Here is a 14,556-nt window from a genome sequence, read left to right as displayed (position 1 = left end):
GGAGGAAGAAAGGAGGGCAGGAGGCGGGCAGGGCAGCCGCCGCTGGTGGACAGCTCGGCCCTGGGCCTCATGGCCATGGTTCTGCAGCCAAGGTCCTGGACCTGCACAAAGCCTGGCCGAGGGCCACAGGACCCCCCCCCCCCGCCCCAGGCATGAACTTCTGAGGACAGCCTGCTGGCAGGCCATGCTGGACGTGTGACTGAAGACCCCAAGCCTCAGTCTCCTAGCAGAAACCACTCTGAACCAAGAAGGAAGCCTGGGATCCAGCAATGAGGGGGTCGGGGGGGCACACACATACACACACACACCCAGAGACTGTGCACAGGTGCTAGTGCCAGCCTGTAGCTGTGAGGCCTCACCCCAGACACTGAGAAAATCCAAGGCTGAAACAAGGTTGAGGTCCCAGCTGGTGGGGGGGGCAGGCTGGAGCTGGCACAGGGTTCTCCCTACACAGAGGCCACTGTGACACAAGCCCCTGCCCTTCTGAGGGCCGGTGCCTGCAGGGCTGACCACCCTTGTCCTGACTAGATAATGCTTCTACTGGTGTGCCTCACCCACCTCAGGAAGCACTGCGACTTCTGGGGCAGTTCTGGCCTGTCCACCACCTGCCCAGCTCAAGGTGCCCAGAAACACTCAATGAGTGAGTGGGAGTATGGGGGCTAGCGGGGCAGGGGTGCTGCTAGGCGCAGAGGGAGAAGGCCGGGCTGCGGGGCAGGAGCACTGAGCTCTGCCCCTGCCTCCCCCCAGCGGCTCCCTGGGCCTGTTTCTCATTCAGGTCTCTCCCAGCTCCAGGTAACCTACAGAACACACTTGAGAAGGCTGAAGGGTCACAGGGGAGGGTCCTGCCCCCAAAGGCCACTTGGGGCCAGCCTGGTCCCCTCACCAAGATCCAAATCTATCAGTAGCGCTGGTGCCCTGGCCCCGCCCCAGATCCCGGGTGAACCGTTACTCCTGCACCTCACCAATGCACCCCATTCCAGAGTGCAGCACGGCTAAGTGCCCAACCTTCCCCACAAACACAGACTTTCACTGGCAAAAACGTAGCCCTCCCAACTCTGTATTTCTTCCTGACTTGCCTTTGGGCAAAAAAGTCTACCTCTTCCTGAGTCAGAGCATGTCATTTCCACTCTAGGGAGGACAAGACTGGACGGACAGGTGCCCAGCAGGGACAGGGGCCCAGAGTGGTAGAGTGGGTCTCCATCCAGGGAGGGGCACTCTGGACTCCCAGAGCCTCCGTGTCACCGAGTCTCACCGGTGGGATGGAAGACACTCTGAGCCACCCCGTCCCTCCCTGTTATGTGTCTCTGCCGCTTTCCTTCACTCAAGTTAAACTGCTTCTTTTTCAACTCCCTGCCTGGGCCAGATGCATCTCTGCCACAGCTTTCCAACTCACCACCCGTGGAAGTGCACTTCTGTGGTGGGCTTGACAAAGGTCTAAATAAGCCCCCCCCCCCAAAAAAAAAAGCATGCCTTTGGGACTGTGCAGGGCTGCAGGAGAAGCAGGGGTTCGCGGATGGCGCTACTTGGAGAGAAGTCCAGGACAGGAGGACCCCCTGCCAGGGTCTTCCTCCTCCACAGTTTCTCAGGGGGAAAATGAACCACCATGAAAGTGCCGTGATCAGGAGAGCTCTGGTTCCTCCTGGACTATCCCTGGAAGAGGACCTGCATGCCAACTCTGGGGGTGTCCTTCCTGCGAGCAGGTATCAACTCTCAGGTCAGGCTAAATAGGAATGAAGAAGTGAGGTCTCATCTTCTCTGCAGGGGAGGGTCTTCCAGAACCCCAGGTGTGAGGACCGGTGAGGTGCAGAGGGCTAGGGCCCAGGGTAGGAGTTGTTCAGCTGCTGGCCGCCCTTGGGATGCCCTGTGCATCGACATAGCGTTTCTGGGGCCATTCAAGGGAAGATGCCCACAGCCTGGATGGGGCAGAACACGCCCACAGGGGGCAGAGGACACCCAGGCAGCCCCTCCTCCTCCTAGTTCCGGTGCCACTCCCCCTGTCCGGGCCACCAGTACTTGAAATACGGTGGGACCACTAAGCTGCACGGCATGCAGAACACCCTGGCTCCCAAGACCTCGTGGAGCAAAGACGTGCTCAATGTGCTCGTAGAGTGTGCAGCGATGGAGTCCATGTGCACGCCACGTTCAACATACACCAATTAAAATGAATTCCACCTACCTCCCTTCACCTTTCCATAGGTGGCTACCATACAATTAACATGACCTATTGGGCAGGTGCCCTGGAGTACTTCTGACTCCCGCCAGGCAAGCGGAACGCGCCAGGCCCAGCTCGCTGGACCTGGAGGAAATTAGAGCTGCGAGGTCGCTGTGCGCTGACCCCCAGAGCCGGTGCTCGAAGGACACGGCAGCGGCCCTGGACCCAGGCGCCGAGGACAGGAACAGGGCGTGGCCGGACGTGGGAGGTTATGGGGAGGGGGCGTGGCGGGGCGGAGCCTGGCTGGGGGCGTGGAGGTCTCCGGGGGGCGTGGCGTGGCGGTGCCAGGGGCGGGGCGGGGCGTGGGAAGCTCTCGGGGCGCGGGGGCGCGGGGGCGCGGGGGCGGCTGGAGGTGCCGCGGGCGGGGCGCCCGAGACCGCCGGGAGGAAGGGTCGGCAGATGGACAAAGGCTGGGGAGCGGAGGCAGGTCAGGGGGAGGGTGAGTCAGGGCGCAGCTCGGGAACCCTGACGGGCCAACAGAAGGCAGTGCCCGTGGGTGGCCGGCGGGGAGAGCCGGCCAAGACCCAGCAGCTCGGCGCCCATTTCCGCAGGACCGCATCCCGCCTCGGCCAGTTTAGCACAGGTCCATCTCCTGCTGGTCCTGGAAAGGCTGGGCCGTGGAAGGAAGCCACCACAAGGTCCACCCTGCAGAGCGAGCGCCCTCTAACTCCCAGGCCTGCTGGGCCGTGGGCGGGGCCATGGGATCCGGTAAGCCCTGCATAGGCAGGATCTTCAGGTCTCTGGACCCTGGCCGCTGGGCTTTTTCCTAGTCCTCCCCACCTCTCGCAGCCGGGAGCCTTTATAGTGTGCGGGAAAGAAGCTTATATTGGGGGACGCAGAACATCTCAGAAGAGGCAGATGCCTCCAGAAGGGACGCTGGCTCAGCACACTGGCAGGACAAGTGCGTGCCAGGGCCCTAGCCTGGGGGCTGGGGGGTCAGGCCAAGCACTATCTACAGAGGTGGTGGGCCATGGGCAGCTGGAGTTGCTAAGTTGGCCTCCAGAGGCTGCTGTAGGAGGTGACATGGGGTGGCTAGGTGTGGGGGCAGAGCAAAGGGTGGACAGCCCTTTTCCTGTGCACCTCTGGGGCCTTCCAAGCCTGGGAGGCAGCCCATGGAATGTGCTGGGAACTGACAGGGCAGGAGTTAGCCTCACTGGCTGCCTGGCCTTGGCTGGGTCTTCTAGGCTGGAGGAGCCACCCCAGGGTGCCCAGAGGGCCAGGTGCTACTTCATACCCTGATCCTTGACCTCTAGCAGGAGGCCACTGGGTGCCAGGAGATCAGCAGGGCTCCCAGCTTGGGCCTGGCTTTGTAGCTAGCTTGGCTGATCCTGTCATGGGACCTGTGACAAGCAGATGATGGATGTCCTGGGCCTCAACTGGCCCATCTGTAAATGGGGCCATCAGCATTGTCTCCACTGCAGTATTGGGTGTAGGGTGGACTGGACGGCTCAGGGGGCCATGCACCCCAGCCCTCCCTGCCCCTCCCCTAAAGACCAGGCTCTTCCCTGTAGAGGTGCTGGGCTCTTGGCCCAAGCGAGGCAGGGCAGAGCGAGGGCAGGGGCAGTGTTAAGAGGCCTGGGCTGCTCTGAGGGCTGACCCAAGCCCTGCTGGCTCCTTGAGGAGTTCTCCGCAGCAGGTGCCCTGGGCCAGGAAGTGTAGGCCCTTGGGACAAAGAAGGCGGGGCGCCCCCTCCTTTGGCTTTAGTTCCCCCCCCCCCCCCCCGTGGGCCTCATTTACCCTTGGCTGCCAGGGGAGATGGGCACTGACCCAGGGCAGAGTCCAGGGCCTGTGGGCCTGGTGCTCTGGGGACCTGGAGCTGACAGAGGTCCCCTGGGGCCTTTCCTCTCTGGTCTCATCCACTGCCCAGGATCCACCTCCTCCCCTCAGTTACCATGACGGGGGTCCAGTGGGGCCCTGGGACCCGCACCCCAGCTCACTGCCACAGAGGGACTGAGAGTGACCCCTACTGGGCAGGGGCCACCCTTCTCAGGAAGCCCTGCCCTCTCTCCTGGTCCCTCATCTCCCCCTGGGCCTGCAACAGGACCAGCCACTTTGAAGTGCAAGTGGGGACATGGGACACCTCCCACAAACCCCTCTTGTCCTAGCTCTCCCTAGGTCACAGCAAGACAGATATCTGAAGAGGTCCTCCTGAGCCCTCTGCTATGGTGACACTCACACTGTGGAAACCCATATTCAACAAAAAATATTCCCGTCTTTTGAAGGATGTACCTTGGGTTCAGCAGAAAGAGCCCAAGTGTGTGCAGGTGTCAGGATGCCCGCCCTGCAGACTGGTCCAGCTGAGAGGTGCCCTCCCTGGAGCTGTTTTCAGAACCAAAGAGGTCACCTGCCAGCTGGTCAGGGCTGACTCCCCTCCCTGCCAAGGAGCAGAGGTCTGTGGCTGATGTCGGCTCCTCATTCTCTCAGGGGCAAGGCTGACCTTGGCCCAGCACTGATCCCCTGGGGTCCTGACTGGCAGGGGCTGGTCAGCCGGTCAGCCAGACCCCAGCCCTGAGCCATCAGTGGTCCATGTGCTATTTGGCTCCCCAACATCCTCCTCAATTTTTTTCTTTTTTTTTGTGTGTGTGTGTGGTGCTGGGGATTGAACCCAGAGCCTTGTGCTTGCGAGGCAAGCACTCTACCAACTGAGCCAAGTTCCAGCTCCCAATGCCCTCCTCAATTTCTTAGGGACTGGTTCTACCATTGGCCCCCTGCAAATGGGACCAAGACAGTGGCTGGTCGCCATGACCAGCCCCAGAAGGTGGCACAGGCTTCCTGTCTCTAAGCGCGACCCGTGGTGGCAGGCACACCAGGGGGCATGCTCATGGTGCTTGGCAGCCTGTACCCCATCGTGTGGCAGAACAGCTCGAAATCCGCAGGGTGCCCGGTAGTGCCTGCTGCCTGTGTGAGGGCAGCTGAGAGACTTGGGCTGCCTGTTGCACATGTATGGCCTTGTAGCGTGGCTAGGCCACGGGCGCTGCTCACCACACCTGCTGGCCTGTGTGCGCGAGCAGGCCAGGCTGCCTGGCTGGAGCCAGGCACCGCGGCAGTTCCAGGTTTCGGGGGTGCCAGGCAGGCAGGCTGCACGAGACAGTTGCCTGGGAAACATCGCAGGATTTGCTGGGCACATAACAGGCGTTCAGGCCCCCCATGAGGCCCGGGTGAGGGCGTGCCCCAGCATCCACAGGCTAGAACCTGCCAGTGGTCAGCAGTCTAGATTCAGGGTTGGGGTGCAGCCTCTAATCCCCAATCCCAAAGGCCCCCAAACCAAGGGGCATCTGGGGAGGGGCTGGCCCTCTTCCAGAGCTCCCATTTGAGCCACTCTTGGGGACAGAGACCCCAGCCTGGTCACCTCTGTTCACAGCAGTCTTTCAAACCTTCAGTGAACTGTCACTCCCTGTTCAAACCCTCCCGTGGCTGACCAGTTCTCCAGCCCAGGGACTCTGCCACCCAGGTGACAGGCCACGCAGGCCTCAGGCCCTGTTCTGACATCCCCTCCCCCAAATAACCCCCCAGGCCTCCACCCTGTTGCCATTCCGGGCTCAGCACAATGGGAATGCAGGGTAATTCCAGGAGGCTCCTGTGTCCTCTGTCCCCTATCACGTCCCCCCAAGTGGAAGTGGGGACCTGGGAGTGCCTTCCTTTGGGGAAAGAAAACCAAGTGGAGACAAAGCTTTGGAATGTCGTGGAGCGCCCCAGAGGCGGTGTGGAACCCGCTGCTGGCAGTCCCTTGACTGAGGCCGAGCCCCCGTGCCTGAGACACAGGCTCCTAGCGGTGCTTTAGGTGGACACAGGACTCAGCACATGGGCGGCCAGGCCGGCTGCACGTGTTGGACTCTCTGTTTCTTACAGCACTGCAGATGGAACCCAGGGCCTTGTGCAGGGTAGGCAATGTCCCCTACTCGGTCCTGCCCCTTGTTTGACCTTCTGAGTTGCCCACTGCGTCCTTCGCAGGACACTACGTGAACGTCCCCCTTGCTGCTTCCTGTACTGGAAAATCAGGCCCAGGGTGGCCCAGCCCCTGCACAGGGCTCCAGAGGCCCGGGGTGCACGTCCAGTGAGCCACCCTGGGAGGCCCATTCCAGAAGGACCCAGAACACCCTGGAAGTGAGAGGGTACTGCTTGGGGTCCGGTCTTGTGACTCCATTTGAAGACTTGGTCACAGAGGCTCACACTCGCACCCCTCTTCTGCACCTGTGAGCTCCTGCATGGTTGTGGAGAACCAGGCTGGGGGAGTCCTGCAAACCTGGCACCAGCGCACACCCCAGGACCTTGACTAGAGCCGCTCTCCTTCATGCTTGGCACCACTCCTTTCTCCCTGGCACCCAAGAAAGAGGTGCCTGTCACATGTGCTGTTCCTGGCCCCAGAGACCATGAGCCTCAGGGTGTCAGGTTCCCTTGGAGCAGTCCCCTGCCTCCCAAGGAGGCTCCATCTAGAAAGCCCCCCTCCTCCCTGGCGACCCCGGGTGTGGGCATCTTCCCGAGAGCCTGATGACTGGCCCACAGCGCCCAGTGTCTCCCTCAGAGCTGGATGGCCTCCTGTGGGCCCCAGCCCCTGCCTCCCCCGCGCTGCCCCTGGAGTGACCCCCACGATCAGCGGCCCAGTGAGCGGTGGCACAGGGGTGCCTGGGCGTCTGCTGCCACCACGTGGTGGACTGAGGGGGTGCAGGACGGGGACGGGGGAGGCCTCGGCACTGCCACAGCCGGCACCGCCTCCGCGCCCCGCGGGGTGGCCGCCTGGACTTTACTTTCTTCCAGTGTAGGAGACGGAAGGGCCTCCCTCTTTTGTCAGGAGAGGCTCGTGGCAGAGGAGGGCCCCCGCGCCTTGTTTACTTATGGCGCCCTCCTGGAGGCCGCGGCTGCCGGGAGCGGTGGCCAGGTGGCAGGGCCAGGGCGGCCTGGCCGCTGGACGTGTTAAGGGAGCGGGACGCGGGTGGGACAAGCCCTTTGGCCGGCGTCCTGGGAAGCTGGCACCGCGGCCCGGGAAGGTGGCGCCCGCCCGGGGTCCACGGCATCTTGGCGGGGGCGACTCCGCTGGGTGCCCAAGGCTGGGCTCCAGGCGCCTGGGGCTGCGGCCTCCTCGCCGTCGCCCCCGTCGCTCCGCGGGGTCCGGCCGGGCGGGGTCGACCGCCTCGGGCCCGGGCGTGGTCAGGTCCGGGGCGGGGTCCGCGGCCCCAGCATCTCACTTCCGCCGGACGCACGCGGGCAGATGGAGGCGGCGCGGAGGAGGCCGTGCGGGAGGCTGAACCGCCGGAGGCCGCGCTCGGGGGACGGGTGAGGTCAGGACGCGCGGGTGGACTGGGCCCCGGGGCGGCGAGCTGGCCGCTCCTCCACTCTGCGACTCTGCTTCGCGGAGCCGCCTCGGTGCGCGGGTTTCCCGTCCCTCATCGCCGGCCGCAGTCCTTCCTCCCCAGCGCCTCCCCGGGCTCCTGCTTCCACCCACACTCCTCCCGGCTGACCTCCACTGTGCCCCCAGGCCTCCCGGCGGCGGCCCCTGGTTTCTCCTGGCGGGCAGCGAGAGCCAACCCTGGGCCTTGCTGCTGCGCATAGCGAGCTCGGATCAGGCCCTGGACGCCGGCGACCTGCTGCCCCCCCTTCCCGCTTTCCCCAGCCAGGTGTGTGGCCGCAACCTACGGGGGTTCTCCATCAGAGCCAGGTGGGTGGTCCAGGCTCAGGAGGGCCCAGGTGCCCCTGGGCATGGCCAGCCACCTCGTTTTGCAGGAACCTGGGCCTGATCCCGAGCCTACCTTGCCTCCTGAGACCTTCACCGTTGGACCCAAGGCCTTTTCTTGGACACCCTTTCCGTCTGCCCTGGGAGGCCAGGGCTGCTTCTACTGGGCTGGGTGTCACCCAGAGTCCCCCACTGGGTCCCCGAAAGGACACCCCGAGCCTGATCCTTGCGGGACCCCCAGCGTCCAGGAGCAGCTGTCTGTGGAGGGGCCCCCAGCCCTGCAGAGCTGCCCCATGTGCCAGAAGGAGTTCAGCCCCGGGTGAGTCCCCCACCCATCCTGCAGGCCCAGGGACCCAACCCTTTGTGAAAAACCACACCTGCTGAGAGGCTGAAAGGGGGCCTGGGACCAGCTATCACCTTTCAAAGCCACATGCCACTGATGGAAGGTTGGCACCACCCAGTGACCCTGCCGTGCAGGTCTGGGGTCCACCTGCTCGGGCTCTGTGTGCTGTGGGAGGAGGCCAATGAACACCCTCTGCCCAGATGTTCCAGGTCACAGGTGCAGCATTCCTAGCCCAGAGGGGCCTTCTAGGACCAGCCAAGCTATGGGCTTCTGGTCTCCTGGAGAAGTAGCCAGGGCCAGTGGGGTTTTCAGAAGAAAGGCTTTGTTTTTTCTGCCAGATGCAGTCTTTCAGGACTGAGTCTCAGATGTAAAAGGGGCTGGGGGTGTCGCTCAGGAGTAGAGCACCCCTGGGTTCCTTCTCCAGTAACCAAGACAAACAAAAATTACTATATTTTTATGTCTTTTTTTTTTTTGGTACTAGGGATGGCACCCCGGGGTGCTTAACCACTGAGCTACATTCCCAGCCCATTTTATTTATTTAAAAATAAAAATTTATTTATTTATTTTCTTTAGTTGTCAATTAACTTTCATTTTTTAAGACATTTATTTATGTGTGGTGCTAAGAATCGAACCCAGTGCCTCACACATGCTAGGCAAGCGCTGCACTGCTGAGCCCCAGCCCTTTATATTTTGAAACAGGGCCTTGCAAAGTTGTTTAGAGTTTTGCTAAAGCTGACGAAGGCCTTGAACTTGGGATCCTCCTGCCTCAGCCTCTCTTGTGGCTGGGATTACCGGCGGTGCCACTGGTCTGTGCCTCTTTCTTAAGTAAGGGGGTGGAACCTCTTCTTTTGCTAAGATGCAGTACATGAACTACCACTTTGTCCTGCGTCCTGCTGGACCAGCTGGTTACCTGTGGTCGTTGGTCCTCCTTTCTGGTCTTATTGAGGGTGTCCAGCCATGAGCATGGGGTCAGGATGGTAGTGTTCGAAAACACATCAGGCTGAAATAGAGCTCTGCGGGGCAGATGTCCAGGGTACCTGGCCCGGAATCCCCCGGACAGGATGACCAGGTCTTCACAGACTGTCTGGGGAAGGCATGTGGAGGAGGGACTGGTTCCCCGAGGGGCTGAGGAGCTCTTGGGGACTTTAGGGGACTTCGACTGGGGGCTGCCAGTAGAGAGAACCACTGGTGGTCACCAGGACCTGGGAGCAGAGGGGAGCTGTCTCGGGGGTCATGTTCGGCAAGGGAACTTCCTGTTGTGGTCAGGGGCACTCAGCCTTTGGTCTCCTCTCGCAGAGAGGTGCCTTTCTGGCCATCTGCCTGGCACATACAGGCCGTGTCCTGGGAGGTCTGTAGGACAGGGAGCAGGCATCTGGTTGGCCAGCAGCAGGTCCAGAGGGACCTTAGGACTCACAGTTTCGCACGGCTCCTGGGCAGGCCAGCACCAGCTGCACAGATCCGAGAGCCAGCCTCGGGCGCGTGCCCAGGCCAGGTCCCGCTGGAAGCCACCTCAGAGTCCTGCTCTGAGGGGAGCCGTGGGAAGTGAAAGGGAGGCTGTGATGGTTGCACAGACGGGTAGAGGAGCCACAGGGAGGGGCACAGAGCAGAGCCCAGGGGACCACGGTGCTCGCCGCCCCATTCGGAAGCGCCTGGTCTGTGGAGGAAGGCTGTGGGAGCCTGAGCCGGGTGGCAGGAGGCAAGGGGACACTCTGCTTACAGCCTGGTGGACTCTGGGCCATACAGGTGGACATCTAGTGTGTTGCTTCAGGGGGACACTGGCCATGTGGCTTCCAGGAAGACCTGGGCTCAAGTCTTAGTTGAAGCCACTGCTCAGTCCCTGGGCATGGTCCCCAGCAGCTCTATGGAGCACCTCTGCCAGGCCACCCTCTGGATTTACAGCTGGGACCCACTGCCCAGAGCTCCTCCTACCTTCCCTCCCGGGGCTGCTGGTGGGGTGACACTGAGCATGGAGCGTGCCTGCTGGCCCGGGGGCCTCCCTGAGCTCTCCAGCTCTGGTGGGTTCCCTCCTGCTGCCCCTCCCTGGGGCCAGCGCTCCAGAGCCGCCTCCTCCCGGAGTCCAGGGAAGGCCCCGCTGACAGTCCTGCCTGGGGCTGGCTTCTTCCACGGGAGAGAACATTCTCAGGCAGGCGCGGTGGCGCCCCCTGTAATCCCAGAGGCTCTTGAGGCAGAAGGATCCTAAGTTCGAGGCCAGCCTCTGCAACTTAGCAAGGCCCTGAGCAACTTAAACCCTGTCTCAAATGATAAGAAAAGGGCTGGGGATGTGGCTCAGTGCTAAAGCACCCTGAGTTCAGTCCCTGGAACCCAAGAAAGGGACACAGATCCCAGGCCTGAGCTGGCCTCCGCTGGGTGAGGTTGGCGAGGTGCCCTGCAGGGGCTCCTGCCTTCCTGCTCAGGGGGCTGGCTCTTCCCTGACGGTGCTCCTGGAAGACCTGCCCCCCCACGTGCCTGACCTCCTGCTGTGGAAGGCTCGGGGGCAGGCTGCCCATCTCTGCTGCTGTCCACCTGGAGATGGGCTTTCGGGGTCAGCCCCATGATGGCCACTTTGTGGCCAGGCAGGCATTGAGTCCCCTGGGGCTGGGGCAGGAGTCCAGGGCCTTGTGGCCTCTGGCTGGAGGCAGTTCTGTGGCAGTGGGCAAGGTTCCTGAGGTCGATGTCCCTGCCTCTCATTCTGACCAGCCCTGGAGAAGGCCCCTGGGCTCCCCTCCAGCAGGACCTCTAAGGAGCACTGGGGGAGGCGTGGAGGTGCCTGTCCTGTGGCCAGTACTCTAGGAAGGGGCTGAGTGACTGTGTCTGTTCTCTCTCGCAGGCTGGCCCAGCTGGACGTGGACAGCCACCTCGCACAGTGCTTGGCAGAAAGCACGGATGATGTGGCATGGTGAACCACCGGTGTCCAGAGCAGAGCTGCGAAAGGGGGGTCCTGGCCTGGCTGTCCTCACTGACCTTCCTCTCTGCTCCTGAACATGCACATTAAAACTGGGGGGTGGGCTCTCCCACCTTGCGTGCTAAAGCTAGGACGCTGGCCTCCTCTGTTTCTGACGTGGGAGTCGGGCAGAGTCCTGACCACTGTGGAGAGTCCATGGCCCGGCCCCAGGAGGGGAGGCTGTGCTTTCCCCAGAGCTGGACACCTCTGCCCACACCACCTGTGTGCACTCAGCTGGGCCTGCTCAGGGCAGCATGCCCTCCCCGCCGTGAAGCCTGACAGGCTGTGCCAGAGTGCCAGGCAGCTTGTCACTGCGTCCCCAAAGGACCTAAAAGAACAACCTGGGGCAGGGAAAGCTGCTACTCTGGCCGTGGTTCAGAGGCTTGGTCCATGTCCGCTCAGCCCCTTGCTCTGGCCTGAGGCGAGGCAGCGTGCCGTGGTGGAAGGGCATGGGGCAGGACCCCGCTCCAGAGAGGGCATCCCGGAGGGAGAGGGGAGAGCTGCAGGGGAGACACTGCCCGGGGCAGCCCCAGCTCCCACCAGGCAGCCCATTCTCACAGGGTGGACAGTCAGGCTGTAGCTCTGTCCAGCCACCTTACCCCTGGATGTTCCCGCATTAACCCAGGAGCTTTGGAGGCCCCTCGCATCCAGACCAGAGCACACAGCCACACTGTTGACCCCCTGGTGTGCTCGCCTCCACAGGCAGGTGTGGTGCACCAAGGTGGCCGTCACAGCCCGGCTTCACGGGTTGAGGTCCTTGCCCTGGGTGTTATGTGTGAGCAGGGGGCCATGATGTCTCCGGGTCAGAGAGCTCCCCGGAGGGCAGGAGAGGTGATGGCCTCCTGGCTGAGGGTCAGAGGTCCCCCAGCAGGGACAGGCGTGCTCCTGGTTTTTGATACGTGGATCTACCACCGAGCCACGCCCAGCCCTTTCTTTACTGTGAGACAGGGTCTCGCTGAGTTGCCGAGGGGGCCTGGGGCTTGGGTCCTCAAGCCTCAGCCTCTGACTTGCTGGGGGACAGGTGTGGCCACTGCGCTGGCTTACCAGCGACATTCCTTCAGGGGATTGGGCCGCTTTCTCCCGGGGCCTGGCCCAGGGGTTCTGAGGAGCCAGGTTTTGGTGCTCAGCAAGGCACAGGGTCCGGTGGGACGAGCAGGACATGAAACCCAGGGTGACATCCAGAAATTAAATTTCCTTTAAAAAAATGGCTTTGAACAAGCTTTGAAGGCACCTGCAGGGAGCGGGCAGCTCAGGGCCAAGGGTAGGCCAGGCTGCATCCTGGGGCACTCGGGAGCCTGCCGAAGGGCCGCTGTGTTGGGGTTCTGCAGAGCAAGCCTGGGAGCCGGGGTGGACTCTCGGGAAGGTGGGGATTGGCTCTGTCCTCGGGCCAGGGCAGGCATTGGGTCCAGGCTCAGGGCCCCAGAGCGGGACACGGAGCCCGAGGCACTGTCCTGAGGGGGAGCCTCTGGCAGGAGCTGGGGTCCCAGGGCTGTGTCTGGCCAGGGGAGAGGGCAGCCCAGGCAGTAGAGGCACAGTGGCGTCCTCCGGTCCTTATCTGCTGGGCCCTCGGCGACTGGACTGGGTGGTGTGCAGGGCAGGAGACAGCCTTCTGGGCCTTCCTGCCAGGTGGACAGCCTCCAGGGCACAGCTTCCCGGAGTCCAGCCCTCCTCACGCAGGCACTGCCCTGCTGCCCTGTCCCAGTACCTGGTGGGGAGGGGCGGGGAGGGACACGGGCGGAGCCTGGGGTTCCAGGGCTGGCAGGTGCTGTGCCCTGTCCAAACCCAGGGAAGGCCTCAGCTTGGCCCAGCCAAGACGCCGTGTGGACTGGGGGAGGGTGCGGCCCACCGGCCCGATCACGAGGGTGAAGCCACGCGTGTGCGTGAGGGGACACAGGGCACCGGACCCTCTGCTCAACGGGGCTGTGAACCAGAACTGCTCTAGGAAACAGTCCGCCTGAGGAGAGCCCACCCGCTTCCCAGAGGGGCCTCGCACACGAGCAACCACGAGACAGCGCTTCCTTCAGTCTTTAATAGATGCACAGGAGCACGACGCCGTGGCCGTGCGGGCAAGGACGGCGTCTGCGGCAGAGCTGGCACGCAGGCTCTGCCCAGGCGTGCGGGACGCTTCCCCATCACCAAGGCACCAGATGTCATGAACAATTTCCAAAAGCCGTGCTCCTGTCTGGACTGTTCGAAGGAGAGGCTTTCCCAAGCCAAGCTTCGATACGTCTCTCACTTTCTTTAATTTATAAAACAAATTCCTACCTATAAAGACGCCCGCTCCTGCGAGCCCAGTCTCACCGACACCTGTCTGCCAGCAGCTGCGCTGGCCCTGGCACGATGGGCAGCATGGCCGTGTCGGAGTGGACACCCTGAACCAGGCAAGCCAGGGGCGAGGGGCTCCCCGAGGTGGCTGCCCCCGGACAGGTGGACTGCATGGCCCTCAGACCAGGGCTCGGGGGCCGCCGTACCCCGGGGGGCTGGAGCTCTCCTGGGGCCCACAGGTGGCCTGGGCCTCTGTCCCTGGAGGGGGGTCTCACTGGCTGAGGCTGGGAGTGCAACAGGGCCACCCGGGAGCCCCAGCTGGGGTGGGGTCTCCGGACGCACCAGGGCAGCCCTCCGCCTGCCTGTCCAGCACCCGGACCCAGTGTGAAACTGTGACCTGTTCAGGGCCAGCTGCTGCAGGGGCCTCAGGAACCCGAGTGTGTCAGGCAGGACGAGTCTACCCAGGTCTCTGCTGCGCCTTGCACTTGTGATGGTTTCTCACATGACCACCTTGGGAGGCCCCCGGGGTGAGACTGGCCTCCACACGGCCTTGTGGGGAGCCAGAGGGCTGTATGGCGATGTCCCCCAGGCACGCCAGGATAGCTCTTGGGGCCCAGAGCCCCCTGGCCACTGCAGCCAGGCCTCCCACACACTGCCCAGTGGCTGGGGGGCTTAAGAGGTGGCTGGCCCACCGAGGGGCTAAGGACTTGGCTCACCTCTTTCTAGAAACCTTGGAAGCAGCCCTGACCTGGCCATGCAGCACTGCTGACCGTAAGGCCAGGGCCCTCACATCGCTTTTTAAATCTCAGAGTATCAGGTGACTGATAATTTTCCAAAAACTCTGACACCGAACACAAGAATCCCGGAGGCACTGGCCAGCGTCTTCAGACACATTTTGTGCAGGTTTCGTTTTCAGATTTTATTTTTCCTTTTTTTGGTCTACTGGTGCTTTGGTGAGCGGCGTCTCAGCATCTCTGGGATCCCAACTTCCCCACCGGGTCCATGGAGCGGGCAGGTCAGCTCTGCCGCTCTGGCCAGGGCATCAGGACCAGCCCACTGCCGCGGCTGGTCATGCGCGTGGTGGGGGAATGCTTGTAACTGTCACGTCAGGAACTTACCGGGATCTA

General features: G+C 62.7%; 1 protein-coding gene across 2 annotated transcripts; it reads left to right on the top strand.

The window, feature by feature from the left end:
* The first annotated feature begins 2,596 nt into the window (after positions 1-2,596).
* Positions 2,597-11,251, top strand: Faap20 (FA core complex associated protein 20). Of its 2 annotated transcripts, XM_005339230.5 has the most exons (4): positions 7,321-7,483; positions 7,686-7,824; positions 7,931-8,199; positions 11,051-11,251. In XM_005339230.5, exons 1-4 carry the CDS (start codon positions 7,419-7,421, stop codon positions 11,121-11,123), a joined length of 546 nt encoding a protein of 181 aa, XP_005339287.2. In that variant the 5' UTR covers positions 7,321-7,418; the 3' UTR covers positions 11,124-11,251. The 2 variants fall into 2 exon arrangements, with proteins under 2 accessions (XP_077881166.1, XP_005339287.2); XM_078025040.1 differs by lacking the exon at positions 7,321-7,483 and adding an exon at positions 2,597-2,920 and having other exon boundaries at positions 7,686-8,199.
* The last annotated feature ends 3,305 nt before the right edge of the window (positions 11,252-14,556 follow it).

The sequence above is a fragment of the Ictidomys tridecemlineatus genome, chromosome 11 (assembly GCF_052094955.1).
Source record: "Ictidomys tridecemlineatus isolate mIctTri1 chromosome 11, mIctTri1.hap1, whole genome shotgun sequence".
Classification (NCBI taxonomy): Eukaryota; Metazoa; Chordata; class Mammalia; order Rodentia; family Sciuridae; genus Ictidomys; species Ictidomys tridecemlineatus.
This window is presented reverse-complemented; position numbering and strand designations above follow the sequence as displayed.

What these genes read in the sequence shown, in the direction of transcription:
- Faap20 (XM_078025040.1), top strand. Translation starts at nt 2,612, where the DNA reads ATGGACAAAGGCTGGGGAGCGGAGGCAGGTCAGGGGGAGGGTGAGTCA. An exon ending in GGGCGGGGCCATGGGATCCG is followed by an intron (nt 2,921 to 7,685) that starts GTAAGCCCTGCA and finishes CTGTGCCCCCAG; the next exon opens with GCCTCCCGGCGGCGGCCCCT. An exon ending in CAGAAGGAGTTCAGCCCCGG is followed by an intron (nt 8,200 to 11,050) that starts GTGAGTCCCCCA and finishes TCTCTCTCGCAG; the next exon opens with GCTGGCCCAGCTGGACGTGG.